Source organism: Neofelis nebulosa, chromosome 9, assembly GCF_028018385.1.
Source record: "Neofelis nebulosa isolate mNeoNeb1 chromosome 9, mNeoNeb1.pri, whole genome shotgun sequence".
Taxonomy (NCBI): Eukaryota; Metazoa; Chordata; class Mammalia; order Carnivora; family Felidae; genus Neofelis; species Neofelis nebulosa.
Genome location: NC_080790.1, coordinates 35,909,326 through 35,930,899, shown reverse-complemented (window position 1 = coordinate 35,930,899; position 21,574 = coordinate 35,909,326). Strand labels below are relative to the sequence as shown.

The window sequence follows — 21,574 nt, the reverse complement described above, 5'->3', positions numbered from 1 at the left end:
CAGTCTCAGAGGGAAGGATTAGGAACCATTTATACCCAGAGTGGGACAGAGAGCCCGGGAGGGGGACTGAGAATTATCAGAGAGGGGTGGGGAGGGAGAGAGGGAGAGAGGGGGAGGGCGGGAAAGAGAGTGAGAGGGAGGGAGGGAGAGGGATTGAGAGAGGCAGGAGGCAGAGCAGAAGGGGTGGAGCGGGGAGAAGCAGGCGGGGAGGGAGGGGTGGGCAGGGGGCGGGCGAGGAGCCGCCCGTAGCAATTACGTCTGGGTCCAAGCAAACATGAGGCAGCTGCCAGCCGGCCCGGCAGTCCTGTTCTCAGCTGCGAAGAGGGGAGGCCGGCAACAGTTTCCTTCAGCGCCCAGGATGCAGCGGGCGAAGGTAGGCGCCGGAGGGGCTGGGGGCTCGCTCAGGGGTGGGGAGCGAGGGCTTCCGAGGGTGGCCCCGGACCGGGGAGCCCTGCTGTGCTTCCTCCTTTGACCTCGAGCCCTGTTGTCCCCTGTAGGGTCACTTTTGGGAAAGTAAATGTTGGGCTGTCCTGTCTGGGAGGCTAGACTTCTGGGGCCCCCTGTGGACTGGAGAGGCTTTAGGTGATTGTGGCACAGAAGTTGGACAGAGGAGGAGCTTGGGGTCAGGCAGGTGGCTGGTCCTGCTCAGTTGGGTCCCTGGGGCAAGTGCCAGGGCCGCTGACCCTGAGCCTGGGCCCACAGCCCTTCGCCACCGGTGGGGGAAGGCTGAGTGCTGGGAGGGGGTGGCTTAGGTTTGAAGGCAGGGCCATGAATACATCTTTTAATTGTTCAAATAATTCATGAACGCCACTTCCCGCAGGGCTTAGGAGCCCCCTAACAGGGACACAGGCTAATAGTTCCCACTCTGCGGGGCTGCTGGGAGGTTGGAAGAGAGCAGGCGAGGAATATGCCTGGGATAGAGCTCAAGAGCTAGCGGCAGAGTATTGGGAGGCTGAAGACTAAGTGAAGAAGAAGGAGGGAAAGGAAAACAAGCCGAATCCCAGAATCCCACACTCAGAAAAATCTGTCCTGATGCCTTACAAGCTCCTCACATGTTTGGGACAGTCTTGCTTGGGAAGAAGGAAGAGGCGTCAGGCTTGGATCTGGCCGCTCGTAGCAGAGCACCCCGACTAACAGAGGTTTGAACAGGGTTGGTCACGTTTCTCTCTCAGGCTCAAGTCCAGAGGGAGGCAACAGAGGGCTGGCACGGAGACCCCAGGGCCAGCAGGGACTCAGGCTCCATCTGTCTCACTGGCTTCCATTCTTGAGGTTACCTTAAAGTCCAACATGGCTGCTGGAGCTCCAGCCAGCACATGTAGGCAGCAGTAAGTAGAGAGAAGGACGGGCAAAATGACTCAAATAAAATCAGGGTCTTGTGAGCAAGGAAGGATAGACATTGGGTTGACATCTTGCACTCTCCCCCGACCTTCACCTCCCCCTCCCCGCCCCGCCCCCCAGAGGTGGATTCCTGCCTCTCTTTCACCCATGAGGACAAGCAGCCCAGAGTTCCAGGCCACACTTCCCCAGAGCCCGGGCCACCCCTGGCCTCTCTGATCCAGCTCCCAGGGGCGACAGGAGGACCAGCAGCGGTGATGACACGAAACCCTTCAAGCATGGTGACAGGGCTTTCTCTCCTGTCATCGCGGATCCCCCCAGCAGCCTCCAGGGCAAAAGCGGAGAAACTTAGTGCCTTGTCACCGGCATACGTGCTCTGCACTCACTACACACACACGCCACAGCCAGCACAGGTCCTGTGCAGGCATAGTACGCACCACACAAGCGTGCCCCGGGACTGCGCCCACAGCTGGCTTGTGCTGTACGCACGACCAGCCCGCACGCAGAGGGAGGGGTTTCTAGACTCAGGCCGCACACAGGTGCACACAAGCCTGCTCCATCCACCAAACGGGAGACAGTCCTTCCTTTCCTCTGCTGGCCCTACCTGCCGGCGGTCACTCACTCCCTTCCCCTGCCTGGTGAGCAGAGTCCGGCAGGCTCCCAGGCCCCTGTGGATCTCACTGTGCCTTATGCCTGCCGGTGGCCTTCCTGTGGCTGGCCTGGCCAGAGACTGGAGCGGGTGCCAGGCAGGGACAGAGGTCCTAAGGGAAGCCACCACTGAGTCTCTCACCAAGGTCAGCAGGGGGACTGGGCAAAATAATCATCCTCTCTAGCCGGGACCGCAGTTCAGAGCACAGGCTGGTGTTGGCCCGACTCCTTTGCCCTCAGCTGCCTGTCAGTCATGGTCAGTGGCTGCCCCCGATAACACCCCATGGGTCCCTTAGCCTCTCCATGCACTACCCAGTCCTTTGTGGATCCTTATGATGCCCCAGGGGGGCAGGCACTGCCCCTTCCCCTTCTGCAGACACTGAGGCTCAGAGAGGGGAGCAGCCTGTGCAGCGTGAACCCCGTGAGCTCTTAGGGGAAAGGAACAAACAGAACCACAGGGTCTCCTGTGGCAGGCACGAGCTGCCGTCCTAGGTTTTCAGGGAGTGATGTCTTCGTGGCCCGGCCTATGCAATAGGAACAGCTGTCTGCCCGGCTTCCAACCTTCTTGCAGGCCACTTACGGGAGGTGGGCCCGAATTTGCTCACCCACTTTCAAAGATAGAGATCAAAGCCCCAAATTGAGATAGGGTGTGAAGTGCCTCTGACTGTTGCCCAGGTGGGGTCTGAGAGAAGGGCAGGGTTGAGGGGCAGGATCGCCGAGGTGGCGGCTTCTCCCTGCCTGGCCTCTCCAGCAGGGCCTGCACCTGCATTATCTCCCTGGACCCCCGTGCAGCCCACAAGGTAGCTCTTGGTATTGTACCCACTTTATAGATGAGGAAACTGAGGCCTGCCCTAGATTGCAAGCTGAAATGTGTTATAGCTGGAATTTGAACCCTGCTCCCTCTTCCTCCAAAGCCCAGTTCCCTAGGGCTTGGTGGGAGGGCTGAGGACGTCCGGGGAAAAGACTACAAAGGGAGAGTGGCATTCTTGTAAGCAGGAAGCTGGAGGAGTGCCCCATCCCAGCTGGGGGCTGGCTCCATGGGTTTGTGGCCCATTGTTCCTTCTGAAAACTTCAGTGAGCACACAAGCCAGACCCCACCCCTGGCCATGTCCCCTGGTTTAGCCATGTGACCTTGAGCCAGCCCTAGGTCCCTTTCCAGGCTGCAGATCCAGAACTGCAAAGGAAAGGATCCCAATCTTTCGAAATCAGGATCCCTTTTCTTATCAAAATCTTCCACAGGAGTGGGAGGTGCTCAGCTGATTCAGGCTGGCTTGGGGCCCATCTGCTCTCCCTACCCCACTCCAAGGCATCTCTGGTGACGCCCAGGAGCAGCTGTGGAGCCCTGAATGTGGCCTCTGTGAGGGAGAAGGGCAACCTTAGTTTCCAAGGCAAAGAAAGAAGAGGAGAGAGAACTTGGCAAGTCCTCTTAGCTGGTCCTCCAGACAAAGGGCAGGAAGGAAACAGGACAGGAAGGAGGGCATAGTGGGGGGTAAGTCGCTGTGTACTGTGCCCCCACCCAGCTCCCCACCCCCAGCTGATGTTTCCCTTGAACAGGTGCATCTGTCAGCTGCGATCAGCCCCCGTCCTAGAGTGCCACAAAGCAGCCACATGACAGGGAGAGAACCAAGGGGGCTGGCAGGTGCCAGAGTTGGAGAAGGGGAGCTAAGCTGAGCTTTGGTGGGACAGCTGAGAGGGGGCCTGTCCCACCTCCCAGTTGGCCCAGCCTCTCCTCTCTGATCTCCTGCCTCAGGTCTCTACCCAGCACCCACCCCCACCCCCCCTCCCCGGCCCCATAGGCATGGGCCTGTGCCGAGCTCAGCCAGGCAAAGCCCACACGGGTCTTCACTGGCCTCATCTCCAGCTCTGCCCCCGCCCCCTGGCACACACCGCCAGGGCAAGCAAGGGGTAAACCCGAGTCCACCTGCTGCTGGTGCCATGCCCCTGTGGCCAGCCCACCCTGACTCTGTTTTAAGATCCTCTCTCAAGATGGGCGCTCTGAGCAGTGACTCCAGAGAGCCAGATTCTATCGCCAGCTCCACCCAGTTGACCCTGTGAGCTTGGGCGGGGTCCGTCCCCTCTCTGAGGTTCAGTCTCCCCATTTGGTCCTAGATACACTCATAGCCTGTGCTGGGCCCTCCCCCGAGGTCGGCACCTTGTGCTGCCCAGTGGAGGCTGGGGGTAAAGGTGGCGGTGGGGGTGGGGGGGGACACTAGCAAAAGCGCCAGGAGGCAGATCTCATGCCCCATCCCATATGTATACACATATGCCCACTGGCTTGTTACAGAACAGAGCCCCGTCTCCACTATTTGGTATTCAAAGAGCCCTGGCCAGGAGACGATGGTGGCCTGGGGCAATAACATGGCTGCACCTTATCGGCTGTTAACCTGGCTCTGCATCAGGAAGATCTGGGCTCAAACCCAGCCCCTTCATGCATTAGCTGTGCGTCCTTGGACAAGTTAGTTAGCTGCTCTGTGCCATGGTCTCCTCATTTTCTTGCGGGAAATATCATCCACCTCCTAGATAAATGAGATCCTACACCAGCCTGTTTAGCACAGCCCGGGCATATAGCAAGAGCTCCATAAATGGTTGGAGTGTCAATGTTACTATTTTCTGAATCCCGAGCAGAGCCTGGGAAGGGCATTCCAGCAGGAGAAGGCTGTCAGTGATCAGGTCAAGTCCACCCCTGGGTTAATGGGACACCCTCATTGCCTACACAGCAAGGGTCAGGTGGGGAGCTTGTGTCCTAGCCCAGGTGGCAGCCATCAGAGGAAGGGCAGGGACGACCCAGCCCTCCCCTCCCCTGCTCCAGTGCGTGCGTGCGTGCATGTGCAAGTGTTGGCAGGGACTCAGGACAGTCTCAGCTCCCCCCTCACAAGGCTGGCTGCCTGGCCTGCATCTGTAGGTACCCAGGGGTGGGTGGAGAATCGAGGCTCCCCAAAGCCTCCCCACCCCAAATCCCTGGGGCCTGCACGACACGACGCCCACCGCCATTTCCTGCCATCTGTTTCAAGTGATGGAAATAGAGCAAGCAATGAGGAGTGGTTGCTCAGTGAGCCGCCTGCGCTGCTGTCCCCAGGACAGGGTTGGGGGCGGGGGGGCAATCAGCCCCACATCTGAGCAGCTCTCCGTATCCCCCCAGCTGACCCAGACTTTGGCCCTGAGGCAGCCTTCCTAGGAGGGAGGCGGGGAGGGAGATTGAGAACCTGAGAGCCCTTCCTCCCACAGACAAGGTCTAGAACTTCCCATTTGGTGCGATGAGCCCTCTAAATCTTGGCTGCACTGTCAAATCTACTGAGGAGCTTTATAAAAATAGAGCAGCCCAGGGGTGCCTGGATGGCTCAGTTGGTTAAGCTTAAGCGTCAGATTCTTGGTTTCAGCTGAGGTCATGATCTCCCTGTTCCTTCGCGGGTTCGAGCCCCGCATCCGGCTCTGCACTGATCTCACTGAGTCTGCTTGGGATCTTCTCTTGCTCCCTCTCTCTCTGCCCCTCCCCCACTGGCACTGTCTCCGTCTCTCTCGAAATAAATAGATAAACTTAAAGAAAAAAAAAAATAGAGCAGCCCAGGCCCCACTGAAGCAAATAATGTGGCCCCCAGGCCGCCAGATGTGGGAGAGGCTGCCAGGTGATTCTGATGCGCAGCAGCTGAGCAGAGCAAGTTGGATCTCTCTGGACATCCAGAGCAAGTTGGATCTCTCTGGGCCATCGCTTGGCCCTGACCCTTGCCCTGGGCAGCAGACCTTACTCGGCATCAGAAGGATGAAGACTATCGATAACCGTGCTCCTGCCGGGGTTTTGTGTATGTTCCCTCATTTAACCTTCCCCACGGTCCTATCAAGGCATATTATTATCCCTATTTTACCGATGAGGAAACTGAGCTCAGCACGGTCAAGTACTTTGTCCAGGGCTGCCCAGCCAGGAGGTGAGGACCTGGGATTCAAGTTCCTGTCTGGCTGACTGCAGACCTCTTCCCACTGTACTTGGTGGGCTGAAATAACATTAACCTCCCTGACATCCCCCTCCCTGGCTGAGCGTGCCTTCTAAGCCAGCATCCGGTGGGTCCCAGTGCTCCTTATGCGACCATTCATGCTATTTCTCATCCATAAATGTCTGTAAATATTTGGGGGTCTGCCTTTCGCCCGTGCATTTGCTTGTATGACATGACCTGGGAGGGAGGGAGCCTGGATGTTTTAACTGGGGTTTGCCTCCAGCCATGCAACCCCCCCCTCCCCAACATGCTTCCCCATGCGCACAGGCAACCTCTGCCAAGCCGCCTCTGGGCTTCACTTCGGGGGTTCTCTGGAGCCCAGCTGATGAGAACCACGGAGACAGAAGTAGTTGCTTCAAGGTCTCACCTGGGTGCACCCCTAGTGGCTTGACCAGATGGGCTGGGCCCCCACAGGATGAAGCTCTGCCCCCTGTGCCCGGGGCAGTGAGCAGGGCAGCTGACCACAGGGAGTGGGGAGTCACAGGTGAGATGTGCTGGCCCAGGTTCTTGTAGTTTATTTAAAACGATCTGGCCCCTCTCTGTGGTGTGGTGAAAACTCTCAGGTGATGGTGTTCCTAGTGGAGAGTCCAGATGTCACTCTGGGGCAGCTGGAAGGCATGAGGGGGTCGGTCTGTTTCTTCGTCTCCATGGTGATAGGTGTCATAGTTACTGAGGAGTCACCTCGCCTCCCCCCACCACTATCCACATCTACAGCAGATCCTAAATACCCACTAATATCCCCCCCCCCCCAACCCATTCCACTGCCTGGGCCTGGCTCAATACCCCCTCTTCCTCCCCCAGACTCGGGCAGCCCCCCAAGTTGGCCTCCTCCTTCATGGTCCCCCAGCCTTCCTCCATACTCCACTGGGCCACCTCTCTGGAACAAATCTGACTGACCCTAGCTGGGACTTGAGAAGGAGAGAGGAGTTAGGATCAGGGTGTGCCCTGGCAGGAGGAGGCTGTCCCAAAGCTTCCAACCGGCAGGTCTGAGAACCATCTAGAACAGTGCTAGCCAATGGGAACGTAGTGTGAGCCACAGGTTCGTGTTAAATGTTCAGGTCGGGGGGCGCCTGGGTGGCTCAGTAGGTTGGGCGGCCAACTTCAGCTCAGGTCATGATCTCGCGGTCCGTGAGGGCTGTGAGTTCTAGCCCCGCGTCGGGCTCTGTGCTGACAGCTCGGAGCCTGGAGCCTGTTTCAGATTCTGTGTCTCCCTCTCTCTGACCCTCCCCTGTTCATGCTCTGTCTCTCTCTGTCTCAAAAATAAATAAATGTTAAAAAAAAAAAAATGTTCAGGTTGGCACATTAAAGAAAGTTTTCTGTAAAAAGTGCAATTATTTTTAATGTATGTTATTGAACCCAGTGTAAATATTATCATTTCAATATATAGTTAATATAAAATGATTATTTTTAAAATGTTTATTTTTTGAGAAAGAGAGAGAGTGTGTGCGTGCACAAGCCAGCAGGGAAGAGGCAGAGAGAGAGAGGGAGAGAGAGAATCCTAACCAGGCTGTGTGCTGTCAGAGCAGAGCCCGATGCAGGGCTCAAACTCATGAACCGCGAGATCATGACCTGAGCGGAAATCAGATGCTCAACCCACGGAGCCACCCAGGCTCCCCTTGAGGGGGATCTTGAAATAGTTATTGTAAATGTAAAGAGGGCAGCTGTTGATGAAGTAGAAGGTAACCATAACATTGCCATGAAACAACAGCACCGAATTCCAGTCCCCACCCCCACCCATCCCCATGGCTTGCTGAGACTGAGCTGGAGCCACACCTCATCTCTATAAAAAAGGAGGTAAAGGTAGAGGGGCGGTCTGGGTTCCCGGAGTCTAAGTCATCTCCCAAACCAGAGGGAAGCCTCTCCCAGGTGCCCAATGGCACAGCCCCACCCCCTGGAACCCGGGACCTCCAGCCAGAGCCACCAGGACAAGTTGAACAGTTAGGTTGACTCCTCATTGACTTTGAGCGAGAGAACGCGCACACACACCGCAGGGAGCCAGGCAAGCTTGGTAAGAGGGTGTGAGAAAGAGCCTATTACGGGACTTGGCCTTCAGCGGGGTGATTTGGAGGAGGGTCTAAGGAACCTCAATAGGTTGATGTGAGCATCAAATACGAGTCTGTACACAAACCCAGTGCCTGGCCCGTAGCAAGTACATGGCCAGCTTGATGTCCTCTCTGTCCCTCCCTTGCTCTTCACAGACTTGGACTTGGAAGTGAGCTAAGACCTGCTCCTGACCCATCTGGCTGGACAGGAGCTGTGAGTCTCAGCGCGGAGTTGTCAGGGAATGACCCTGCCCACCTGTGGTCTCTGCCCTTGAGGGACCCTGTGGACTTCAAATTAGGTTGGGGTCCCCAGGGTCAGCTTAGGGCCAGCCTAGGGCCATTTCTGGGATGTGGCCCAGAACACCCACATGTGCTAGATGTGCCGCTGGGGACTCTGTGTGACCTCGGGGCACAGGTCTTCTGGCTTCATTGGTCCCTGTCACCCAATCCTGGCCACCCCTGGGGGCCCATGGAGGATGGAGGGATGGCTCTGTCCCCTATGGAAGTGATGCCAGGATCAAGCAAGAGTGGGAAGAGAGAAATTCTCATGTGAATTTTGAAGAGCACGAGGGGACTTTCACCCCAGTCATTTGTGAATATTTCTTGAGCTTTTCGTATACACACACACACACACACACGCACATATATATGTATTCTTTTGTATATATGGCAATATTTTTCAATTGAAGCTTTACTGACGTCACTGAAGAATCACGTGTGGTTGTGAGACATAATATGGGGAGATCCTGGATAGAAGGTGCAGGTGGAGGGGCCAGCGGTTTGAAAGTGGTGTGCGAACTTGCCCCGTATGTGTAAAGAGCACAGAGCACGGTGAGGCTGGCGGTGGGCAGATGAGACAGGAGTCCAGGGGCAGGCAGGGCTCGGGCCTGAGTAGGGCTTTGGAGGCAGGCCCAAGGCACTGGGGTTTTGTGTGAAATGCAGCGGAAGCCACAGGGGAGGGGGGTGGTTCCTTAGCAGGGGTGGGAGGGGATTGAATTTGTGTTGGAGTTTCCTCACTGACTCAGCTCTCCTCAATTCTGTCACCTCTTAGCACAGAGGCAGCTTGGGGGTAAGTGTGGTAATATGTCCCCTCTCAGGGCTCCCTCTCTTCTGTGCCTGAGAGCTTCCAGATCCCAGAGTGGCCATTAACTTTCTTGACAGCCCAGTCAGACCCTCTCCCAGACAGGTGTCAAAGATTCATGGGGATGGCCTGCGGTCACTTGGGTCATTTGTCCCTCCTCCTGCCCTCCCCCAAGGTCTGATGGGCTCAGTCCACGGCCTGTGGCCATACCCTGTCTCAGTCACTGTGGGCCCCTCCTCTCCTCCTTGCGAGGACCCCTCAGCCACTTCACAGGGGAAGGCCATCATAGGGCTCCTCCCTCCTAAGCAGGGCTCAGGGCACAGGCTCAGGGGACAGGGCTCCTGCCACTCTTGTCCCCAACTCTCTGCACCAGGGAGAACACACACACTGGGGCTCCTCAGTCCAGGAGGGCATCGGGACATTCACAGACTTAGTCTGACATGGTGAGGCGGCTTGGGAACCCCTCCCCAACTTCCAAGGCCTCTCCAGGGCCCGACCCCAGGAAGCCTGAGCAGTACAGCCTGTGACCAATACCAAGATACCCCAAGGACAGTGTGGCCCTGGCATGCCCCCAAACTTCTGCTGGACTTAGTTTCTTCATCTTTATTTTTGTTTTTAAAAAGTGTTTATTTTTTGAGAAAAGAGAGAGAGAGGAGAGAGAGCGTGCAAGCAGGGGAGGCAGAGAGCGAGGGAGACAGAGGATCCAAGCGGGCACCGTGCTGACAGCACAGAGCCCGACGCGGGGCTCGAACTCACGAACCACGAGATCATGACCCGAACCAAAGTCAGACGCTGGACAGACTGAGCCACCCAGGCGCCCCAGTTTCTTCATCTTTAAGACAGGAGTGGCGTTGCCAACCTCGTGGGATTTTCATGACCCTGAGGCCCAGAATGAAATGCACAAAGGGAGGTCTCAGCCCCGCCTGTGGCCCTCCCAGCCTTCCCCGGAGGACAGAACCCTGGGCCCCAGGCTGCATCTCTCCCACATTAGTTAGGCCTGGGCTGCAGGACAGAATCCCCATGACTAGCGGGGGGCTCCATGAGGAGCCAGCACCAGCACTGTCCTGAGACAGAGGGGGTCCCAGCAGGTAGCTCCTGATCCCAACAGAGGCTCTGATGCTCTCACTGCAGTGTTTCCGCTGACCCCAGCTGCAGAGCCTACAGCAAAGAATTCATGAAGTAACCAAACACCAGCTGCCAATCTGCCCCCTCCCCGCTCCCGGACTGAAATAAAGACTTTATTCATTGAGGCCATTTCTCTCCTGAATAAGATCATTAATAATGGAGAGGATGCTTCTCTGACACAGCCTGGGCAGGACCTGTGTGTACATGGGCGTGTGCATGTGCATATAGGGGACCTCCCGCAGCATCCCTGGCACTGGGAGACCTCTGGGGACCCCTGTCACGCCCTCTTTCTGCCCCACCATGATGGTGTGTATTCACCCTTGCTGCGGCTCTGGGCACCACTGACCCCTCTCACTGCCAGGGCAAGCCTTGGAGTAGGGAAGTAAATGTAGGGGGCGTTGCTGAGCGTGGGTGTTGGGGAGGTGGCTTGGAGGGTGACGACTACAAGAGATGGCACTTGCAACTGGGAAGGCTCCAGAAATCAGGATAAGGGGTGTGGATGTCACCCTGTCTAGGCGGCCACTTCATCAAAAGCTGGCCGGGAGGCAGACTGTCCAGCCCTAAATATGAACGGGTCTCCTGGAGCCCTGAGCCAACCCAGCCCCTGGAGGGTTCTCCTGCCTAACTGGAGAATGCAGCACACCCCTTCCCCTCACCTGGGTGTTTGCACAAACTCCACAGTTTAGGGGACATTTGTGGGGACTTTCTTCTACCTCTTGTTCAGGAAAGCCCCTGCTGAGGACATGAGAGAGGCTTAAAGTCCAGATGCTTGCTTTCCTGGCTCCTCTCGTAGCCAGAGATTAGGCATACGATCTGGGCTGGGACAGTCAGATTCCTCCACTCCTGACCTTAAGCTAGCGACCCAGCTGAGAAGGCCCCCCACAGCAGCCTCCAGGTCCTGGGGGCAGCAGTGCCATGAGGCCAGTGGGGGGGTCTCAGGCCCAGAGCCCCTAGGCTGGCGGGGCCAGCAGCAGGGGCCAGTGTATTCAGCAGCAGAAGCAGACGTGCTCTGGCTGACCTGGCTGCCCTCTTCCAGGGGGTGACTGTGGCTGAGGTCTGGCTGTCCCATTGCTTGCTCTTTGCTCTGGTTTGTCTTCCAAGCCTTGCCCTCTGTCCTTTCTGGGGGGACTGTGGTTGGCCTGGGACCCTTCCCCCTCCCTCCCACTGCTGATTCCTTTCCAGTTGTCATCAGCCTGGGTCAGTCTCTGCTTCTTATGCCTGAGAGCTGACCGATGCAGGGGCCGTGTGGGGCCCTGTGTCTGCAGAACTTGGCCAGTTGCACATCTGTTTATTTGGGGAGACACATACTTTTCAGGACCGTCCAAAGGTACCACGCGTGAAATTCCACGACCCTGGAAGGATATCACCAACTCGCCACCCCAGTGGCCATTGTCCTGGCCACCTGCTCAGAACTAGTGCCCACCCAGGGGCGCTTCCTCCCACGACTGGCACTCAGGCCATGCGTCATGGACAGAGTGAACCTGGGGGCTACCTATGGCAGTGGCCCAATGGGCCAGGCCACACCCGTGGCACAGCCATCCCAAGCAGGAGGGCATCTCACAAAGGCAGCAAACTAGTCCCAGCAGATGTCTGGAGGGGCCACCGTGGCCACCGTCCCTTGCCGCACACGACAAGGAGCCCACTTCCCAGCATTCCCTCCACGGCTCCCCGCTCTAGGATTCCTCCAGACCTGTTCGAGTTGCTTCTTTCGACGGTTGCACAGCTTGGAGTAGAGGGCTCCATCGATGTGCCCCCTCACGGGGGAGATCGCCCGGCTCTCCATTCAACCTCTGCTTGCCTCGAGGTGAAAAAGATGGAGGGCTCAGGAGCCAAGCGAGGAAACCTGACTTGGCTGTGTGACCTTGCGTGGATCCACTCCCATGTCCGGGCTCTAGTCCAGTGAAGGCTTTGGACGATGGTCTCTGGCAACCAGGCCTGTGCCAGGATGGGGGGCTTGATGAGCGAGTGTGGACCCTCACCTCCCTCCTTCTGGGGGCCCCACTATATGCCAGGCCAGGGTGCGGAGTAGGGAAACCCCCAGCCCTGCCCTCGTCCGGGAGTTCCTTCAGCGAGTCGTCATGGCACAGCCATGTTGTTAGGGAACTAGAACACAAGGACGGGCCAGATCCCCGAGTTTTAGGAGCTGGGGGGCTGCCTGGGAGAGGTGACTTGGTAGCTGGCTCTTGAGGTGGAGGTGGGGCTCACTGGGCTGTGCCGACATGGGGAAGAGTGGTGTCTTCCCCGAGTAGATCGGTGTGGCCAAAGGGGACTGTGCGTAGGAGGCACACAGCGCCCAGAGCCCTAGAGTGGCCTTGGATGTCATGCCGTCATCCTGGAGCACCTGGGCTGCTTTTCTCGTGGACACTGTATGTGCCTGAAGCTGCCTCTGGCTTGCAGTGGCCGAGAGCTCCTGGAGAGAGGGGGGCAGGGGACGACCAGTACCAGGGTCAGCAGTGCCCCGGGAACTCTCCAGCTGAGCTGGGACCTCTGGGCATACACGCCTGGAGGTCGAGACGCTGGCGGAGTTAAGGTCGACCTTGCCCGGGAGGCTGGGGCTGGCCCAGAGGTCCTCTCAGTGAGCAAGGGCTCAGGGCTGCTCTGCCTGTTCCTGCTGCAGGAAGTGATGAAGGTGTCAGATGGCAGCCTCCTGGGGGATCCCGGGCGCACACCGCTAAGCAAGAAGGAGGGCGTCAAGTGGCAGAGGCCCCGGCTCACCCGCCAGGCCCTGATGCGGTGCTGCCTGGTCAAGTGGATCCTATCCAGTGCGGCCCCGCAGGGCTCAGGTAGGGGCTGGGGCGGGCTTGGGAGGAGGGCGGGGGTGGGGGTGGGGCATCTGTTGTGCGCTCTGTTCTATCTGAGGACTCAGACCACCCTGGGACCCCAACCTCTGCCTAGATTGGGAGATGACGCTTTCCTGGGAGATGACGCTTTCCGTTCATTCTTGCTTTTCCCCCGTCAATCCAAGCGAGGCACTGAGCTCAAAGCAAGGACCCGTGGAGGGGGCGACAGAGGATCAGGACCGCGCAGGGGTATTCCACCGAGGTCACTGGGAAGGTAGAGCCAGGCGTCGGAGTCTGACAGGCCCAGCTCGCCCCGCCCGCCCTCAGCGGGTAACCTTGGTCTGCTCACTCGTCCTTCCTAAGTCCTCTGTGAAAAGGATGGGCGGCAATGACTGAGGAGGCCCAGTGAGGAGGAGGCCCCGCCCCAGCCCCTCTTTGGTCCTAACCAGTGCACCCCAGGGGCTGGAGCCGACTCTTCCTGGGGGGGGGGGGGAGTAGGGGTGCCGCACCGCGGGTGGTCCTGAGGGAACGCAGCAAATGGCTGCCTGGCGCTTGCCCGTGGTGATATTTGATGTTTGCTAAGCGTGACAGAGCAAGAGATGCGGAGGTGGCCTCACGCACCCCCCCCCCCCCCCCCCGTGCTCTCACACGGACGGGCGCACCCACCACACAGTGCACACCGACCAACACACCTGTGCCTCCGCCACACACAAGCGTGCGCCCCCGCCCCATGCACATGTGGGCGCGCACACACACCCCTCGCAGCCACGCGTGCACACCCACACGCGTGTGATCACAGGCACGAGGCGTGCAGCAAAGTCTGCCGCTTTGCCTTTAAGGAAAAGGGCAGACTTGAGCCCGACAGCCCTCTCTGCGTGATTTTCCGGGGAGCCTCAGTCCCTCCGAAGGGGAGAATGGGCGTGGATCATGGCCTCAGGCTCCCAGGCTTGATGGGAGGAGAGGGGAGGGGATGGCCCAGGTCTGCAGCAGGCAAAGCGGCTGGCGGTCACCTCCACGGAGTGTGTGAGGGGAAGGGGCTGCCACTTACCAGGCCCCTGTCCGTTACCCGCAACCCCACTCAGGGTTCTCCCTGCACGGGCCCAGCCCCTCCCTTCCGCTGCCCCCAGAGCCCCTGCCCATCTGTGCTGCTTGCTGCCATCTGCCTCCAGCCCTCCCCCCCTCCCCCTTCCGCGCTCAGGCCTTTCACAGAAGCACGAGTCCACGTGAATACAGAGGTGGGGTCCATGTGTGCTCCCCAACTTCTCGGGGCAACGATGGGAGGATAGGTTTTTGCACGTGGCAGAAACGTGAAGTCGCCGAAAGTTCATGCAAACAGCTCACCTGGGAAGCTCGCATCGTTGTAGTGCCGTCTGTTCTGCAGCAGGGCAAAAGCAACTCCATTTTCTGTCGGGATGGAAACCAAGGGCAGAGGTGAGCCGGGGCGCTGCGGTGTGGCCAGCTGTGTGCACCCGCAGGGTCGGTCTGCTCCCACTGACACGGCTTGTGTCGCTTGAGGTTCAAAGGCCCTACTGGCCTTACATCCCAGGCTTCTCTTTTTCTTTCTTTCTTTCTTTTTTTTTTTTTAAGTAGGCTCCACACCCAAGGCGGGGCTGAAACTCACGACCCCTGATCCCCACCCCAGTTCAAGAGTCGCATGTTCTACCAACTGAGCCAGCCAGGCGCCCCCTCCAGGCTTTTCTTGGCATAGCACAAGACCAGCACCTCGGTGTCTCTCCCTCCCTGATCCTCTCCATCCAGCTCCCCCACCTCGCCCCGGGGCTTCACGCCTGCTGGGCCCCATCTCCAACTTGCAATTTGGAGGCACGAAGCATCAGGCTGGAGTGTGATGTGCCACCTCCCGGCTGAGGCTTTTTGCACCCTTGAGTGTGGGTGGGCATGGAGAAAAGCAAGCTTGGAGGCGGGCTTGGTGTGTTCAAGGTCACAAGGAGAGGGGCTGAGAGGGCCGCACCCACAGGTCCCACCTTTAGCTCCGGTCGGGTTCCTGGAGGCCAGGGTCTTTCAGGTTAATTCCTGTGCTGAGCTGTCAGGATGTGTTTGCTAAAGACTTGTCATAGCCTCGAGCAGGGGGGCAGGAGCGGGAGGTGGAGTGTGTGTGTGGGGGGGGGGGGGTGGAGGGGAGTGGAGCAGGGCCCGGGGCCCCACCCATGGCTCAGGCCCAGCCTGGTGCCTTCCCCTACGTGAACCTGTTTATCAGACACCACGCCAGGCGCTCCGAGGGTATGTGAAACGTGCAAAAACAAGATCCTATTTCCTTGTGTGAGGAAGGCGCTGCGGACGCCTCATTTTTTATGAAAGTCGGTTGAAACTCAGGGAGGTCACGTGACTCCGCAGGTCACAGGATATTAGGGGCTGAGCGAGGGTTCTGGAGCTTCTTCCCTGTGCTCCAGACAGGGTGCCCACCCTGATGTGTGTCTTCCGTATCTTTTCTCTCGGGGACCGTCAGGGATCTCTGGAGGCAGCGGCCACCCCCACAGATTGAGAGGCTGAGACCCCGGTGCACCCCTTGTCTCCACTAGGCGTAGCCCCCAGCCCCCGAGCTCCTTAGTCCAAATACGCCCTCTGTGTGTCCCTCCAGGATGGCACTACTGGGTCGGTCACACTGAGGGTTTCGTGTGCACGTGAAATGCTAAACCGTGCAGAAGTGAGACGCTTCTGCTCCTTCAGGAGACTTCATGGGCTCTGGGTGCAGAGAACAATAGGTGTCACTTAGTGTTGCCCGGCCCCTGAGCTCAGCAGGGCCCAGCCGCGGTGTCCTGGGCAGCGGGTGCCCGTGGAAAGCGGCCACAAGGCCGAGACACTGCACCCTTGTTGTCAGGGGTTTTTCCACTCAGAAGAAGCAGGTCAGAGACACATTTCTGGGACAGCTTGGGGGGAGAAGCCAAGGCCCAGTAAAACAGGGATGTGCCTGAGGCTTAGGTCACCGTGTCAAGGAGGGGGTGGCACTCAGGGGCCAGGAGTCAAGAGGGCAAGGGCTAGACCAGCTGCCATTGTGCCGGGCCGTCCGTCCCTCCTGGTTTGTGGAGGCCCCCGTGTGGAGTCGGGCGGGAGCCTGCAGTGGTGGCCTCTGAGATGGGCCCGGGAGTCGGGGAACACAGGGCAGGCAGCATGGAGGAGCCCCCGTCCCCAGCTGAAAAGTGTGCCCCTCACCAATACTGGGGGGCTCGTCCTCAGGGACCAGAGGGCTCTGGGACTCTGACCTGCTCTGCATGTCTCCACAGCATCTGAACATCCTTCCTGTCAGGATACCAGAACAACTCTCCAGGAGCTGGGCTAGGCTACCAACTGGATAGACCTGTTCCTCAAGTGTGGCTCCCCATGAGGACAGTAGGACTGGGATTCTTCAACTGTAAAACTGTCACAGTAATACCACCCACAGAATAACCTGGGATCTTGGCCACAGACCACCGAGTCCAGGCTGGCCCGTTTTGTCCAGAGAGGCATTTACTCTAGACTGGTGGGTAGTTCACAGAAACTCTAGAAGACCAGAGGGGGAGACCTGGATGTGGCGAGGCCAGGGCCCTGCCTGCCACTCCGGGAAATGCCCCCACGTCCCTTGTCGTTCTGGTAGGGACACTGGAGAGGCAGCCACATGCACCTGTGTGATACGTGTAACCGTTCCTCATGCAAACGGACACACTCCTGCCCCCTCCTCCAAAGTGGAGACCCAACTCAGCCATTGCGTCCATCTCTGGGTACTCACTTCTGCCTCTGTCAAGCCCATGTAAAGTCATAAAGCTGCCATCACCACTAGTACCCCGATAAATGGAGTGGTGGTAGACAGACCTGAGGACGGAAAAGTAAATTGATTTGTCTGTAATCTATAAGGATATCTAAATATATGCTGACAGAATTTTAATGCGTTTGAAGCACCAAGATATGCACAACATTGTGTTTCAAACTGAGATGCCAGGAATTATCGGAAACTGGCCACGTGGCTCTTGAAGCCTTCACCCTCATCAAAGGTATGGAAAGTTGAGTGGTTGGAGTCTGGGGGGGAGATGATTGGCGAAGAGCGTTTCTCTGGAGAGAGTGTGTTGAGCCCAAACCCCAAGTTGAGAGAGGGATGTTTCAGTTTCCTTTTGTCACCCAACAAAATAGCCCCAAATCCCGCCATTTTGTTTTCTCTCATTTCTGTGGGTGAGGCATGAAGGCGGGCCTCCGCTGGATGGCGCTTCTACTCCACATGACATTGATTGTGACGATTCACTTACTTTTGTTTAGCTGGTGGTTGGGCTGGGCCAAGAAGGTTCCACTCACATGTGGTACCTCAGTGCCCGTCCGCCTCTCCAGGGCTGCTGAGGCTTCCTCACCGCACGGCGGTCTCAGTGTACAAGGGGGCTGGCTTCCGAGAGGGGCTGTTCCAATACGAAAAGACAGAAAGGTTCTTGAGGCCTAGGCTCCAGAACTCACATAGTATCATTTCCACTGAATGTTATCGGTCAAAACAAGTCCCCAGCTCAGCCCAGATTTGAGGGAAAGGGAAATAGACTACCTCTGCACGGAGTTGTTGTAGGAAATTTGTAACAGTCTGTAAACCACCACAGAGGCCTCAGTTAAGAGTCCTTGGTGGACTGATCCAAACTCTCATTCCTGAGGCGACCTGAGCTCTTGGCCTTCCTGCCTATAACACCCCACTAACTTTTATCCCTGTGTTTGGCAGTATTAATCAAGTCCCTGGAGAATTCACTCGATTTCAGACCTAGCGCTCCCCTCCCCCACCTCGTGCAGCTGTAGAACCTTTTCCCTTGGATGATCAGGATCATTTGCCCACCCAACACCCACTATGTCAGTTGGTCTAAGTGGCGTGGGGACCTCAAAATAGGTGGCAGCCTCAATCTCCGGTCCAGCAGGTACACTGGTGTTTCCCTTTAAGGAAGCATTCTTGATTTGGGATCCAACACCTCTAACCCAGAGCCCAGAGTATTGGCGATGAGAAACAAAAACGCAGCGAGGGGGCGTGAGAACCCACTGGTACCATTTCCCTTGGCTTCTGGATCCGTTGTTCTGCCGGAGAGGCAGCATATTCGGTAGCACGTCCAGCATCTGACGGGACAGCATCTGCATAACCGCATGGCAGGTGCCGGGACTGGGTCTGCCGTGGCCTCTTCCACTGTTCGGTGAGGCCAGCGGCTCCGGGGCCTGGGCAACCGGATAAGGTCAGCGGGTCACGCAAACGCTGGCCTTTGGCCACACTTCTTTGTTGTCAGATGAGTCCCTTGGTCAGTGACGATGGTGTGTGGGACACTGTGAGGGGTGATGGTGTTGGCAGAAGCAGGGCGGGCAGGAGGGAAGGTCCATGCGCAGAATGAGTGTCCGCTCCAGAGAGGATAAGTGGTTTGTCCCTGCCAGGATGCAGGGGACGCGATGTAGCCGACCTGCTGGCTGGTGGCTGGCTTGTCACCTTGCTGGCAGGCTGGGTGCTTGGCGACAGCTGTAGCCACATCGGCCTGGTGAGAAGTTCTTGTATTGAACCCATAAGTAATCTTAGTCCACACGGCACTTTGCTGGCGAGCAGTGCCAGGCAGCAAAGAATATGGGCCGACAGGCCATCTTGTCCACCTGACTACTGAGCTCCTTCTCGGGTCTGGGTGCCCTTTGGAGAACAGTCACCCCCCCCCAGCATCTCCTTTCCTTCTCCTCCCTGATCCCGGAACAAATGGTTAGCAACCGCCCATGAGCGATGATGCTCAGGCCATCTCTTCTTCCAGGCAGTGTGGGCAAGCAGTTGTATTCAACAGTCTGCCCACCACAAAGATTCCCCTTCCCCGTCACCCTTCCCTGCTGAGTGGGCCACCAGGTCAGCCTCGAGTTGCGGCCAGCATTTCTCGCAGCTCCGTCTAGAAATTACCTGTGAACGTTCTTCCCCTTCAGATGGCCTTAGGGACTCCTCGCGGGGCCACTGGTGTGGATTGAGGGGAAGCTGGCTGAGCAGCAGGCCCCAGGGGGGCCTGAGTCACTTCGTACACACTTGCCTGGGCCTTCCGGACCCTCCGACCCTACGCTCAGGCATAGCGACATGGCACCTGCACGTGGTGATGGAACGCTGCACGCACAGAGGCCTTCCGAGCTGGGGGAGAGGTCGATTCTCAGCCCCTGATGGGCACGGAGGTCCACGGCCGCCTGGTGTCCCTCCGGCACGTCCTCTGTGTCCATGCGAGCCCAGTAGTGAGCCGCCAGCTGCATGCCAAAAGATCTTTGCCAAAGAAAACAGGGCTTTGCTCGAAAGCCCGGGGAGAGCATGGAACGCTCCCACGGGGGCCTGTGCTTGGCCTTGCGGAGCGAGCCACCTTGCCTGAAACCCAGCGTGTGCCAGTGAGCGCGCAGGGTCATCAGGCAGCCTGAGCCGCTGCGCAGCCATGGCTTACTGTCAGCCAAGCACACGGTCTGCCGCGGCACGCTGACCTGCGGTACCCAGGAAGGCCCATCCAACACTGCACCTCCTTTTACCCGCCGGGAGGGCAAGGTGCAAGTTCGTCTTTCACTTTGGAGGGAATATTTTGACTTGGCTGTCCCTGCATATAACAGAAACCCCAAATAACAGTGGCTTAATGTAGACAGAGATCTGAGAAATCTGGGCCAAGCAGTGGCTGGCACTCAGTTTAGCAGCTTGGGGATGTCAGAATCAAGGTCTCTGGGGCTCTTTGTGTTTTGTGGGGGTTGTTTGTTTGTTTGTTTGTTTTTGTTTTTGTTTTTGCCCTTTCCCTCACAGCCACAAGGTAGTTGCTTTGGCTCCAGCTATCATGGCCTTCGTTCTAGGCAAGAGGAAGGAGAAATTGGGTGGAAGGAGGAAACGGTAGTGCCTACATCAGGAAAGCAACACTCATAGAAATCTCTGGAAGATGCATGCCTGTATTTCACTGGCCACAACTGAGCCACCTTGACTGCAAGGGAGGTAGGGGAGTCGTAGTTTTTTTTAAGGTGGGCACATTACCACCTCCAACAAAATCTGAATTCTGTAGGCGGAGAAGCGAAGGAGAACGAACACTCATGTGCCACTCTCGGCCACACGTACCTTGTAAGGTTGTTTTGACGACCGAATACGCTGGCGGCCGGAGGGACCTTAGAAAAGTGCCTGGCGCATAGCAGGTGCCCGAGGAATCTGAGGGCAGGGGGATGGTCAGCAGTTTCTGCTCTAGTCACACTTGTCTTCCTTTACTTTCCTCATCAGAGGGACCCCTTTTCATCTCCCCATTCTCTACTCTATAGAGACACCGACGGGGCTGTGGTTTGGCGTCATCGGTGAGCAGAGATCAGAGGTCAAGAAATAGCCAAAGGCCAGGGCTCTACCCATCCCCCAGCTCTGCCCAGGGCCCCTATCCCTCCCTCTTGCCCCCCACCAGGCAGAAGCTTGGATGGGAGCAGGCTACTCCCTTTCTGGCTGCAGAGAAGCCTTGGGATATGGGTGAGGCCCCTTTGCAGTGAGATCACACCCTATGCCAAATATCACACCAATGGCACCTCCTCCACTGGTGCTGGGAGCTCAGGGGCAATGCCCACCCCCACTCTCACCTCCTTCTCAGCCCAGGAAGCTGCAGGAGCCCTTCTGCCTCCAGGAAAAGTGAGTTGCGGGTCGAGAGGAGCCAGAGCCAGGCACAAGGTGAAGGGCCTGGCCTGGGGGTAGGATTAGGGGCTGCTCCAGGAAGCCCACCCTGGCAGTGGGGCTGGCAGGTGCTGGCCAGTCCCTGGGGGCTCTGGGCTGAGGCTGAGTGGGCAGGAGGTCTTGGGAAAGGCTAAGAGAGCAGGAGGCAGAGACAGAGGACAGAGTACAGAGGACAGAGAAGGGAAGTTTAGGCCAGAGATGCCAAGACCCTGAGGGTCAGGTTGCTCTCAACCTGGAGAGACAGACTAGAGCAGGGAGAGGGAGAGAATTCTACCAGGAAGGCTCTGAGTGTCGGGGGAAGCAGGCAGGAAGAACAGAGCAGGCTGGGGGTAGCTTGCACTGTGGCTGGTCAGGCAGAGCCGAGGGCGGGAGCTGGGGCCCCCAGGATGGGGCCAGGCCCAGGGGTGGCGGGGCACGGTGAGATCCCCGGACCAGCCCGGGGGGCTGCTCTGAGGCTGCAGGAGTGCCACCACGGCTGCAAGAAGCACCTGGGAGACATCATCAGCTTCTTCTTCCGCTTCATCTCTGGGAACCTGGCTCGAGGTGAGGGCTGCTTTGGCAGGACCGGTGAAGGGAGCGGAAAGAAGCAGGTTTGGGACTCAGGACTACTGCTCCTGCATTGAGTGAGACAGGGGCCATCAGAGGGGGAGCGGCCCTGAGGGCAGAACTAGAAGGGACCCCCTGGCTTGGAACCCTGCCGTCTGGCCTCCAGGCAGCCACTGCCAAGCCAGGGCCTGGGGAGGGAAAGGAGGTGGGAGGGCGCTTCCTTTCCAAGGAGCACTGACTCGGCCCAGCCCGGGCTGGGAGGGAGCAGGGAGCTCTGGCGCCCGCCCACCCGCCTTGCACACCCTGACCCCATTACCCCAGCCTTTCTCCTCCTCCCTTCCCCCACCTGAGAGCCCCTTCCTCCTCCATCAAAGACATGTGACATCTGCAGTGAGGATTAAAGAAAGGGC

General features: G+C 58.0%; 1 protein-coding gene across 1 annotated transcript in view; it reads left to right on the top strand.

Annotated features, from left to right (window-relative positions):
• The first annotated feature begins 231 nt into the window (after positions 1 to 231).
• Positions 232 to 21,574, top strand: part of KCNIP3 (potassium voltage-gated channel interacting protein 3) — an 89,689-nt gene continuing 68,346 nt past the window's right edge. Inside the window, exons 1-2 of the mRNA XM_058683242.1 lie at positions 232 to 373; positions 12,835 to 13,000. Of these exons, the coding sequence (XP_058539225.1) occupies positions 275 to 373; positions 12,835 to 13,000 (265 nt within the window). The 5' untranslated portion in view covers positions 232 to 274. The remainder of the gene's footprint in view (positions 374 to 12,834; positions 13,001 to 21,574) is intronic.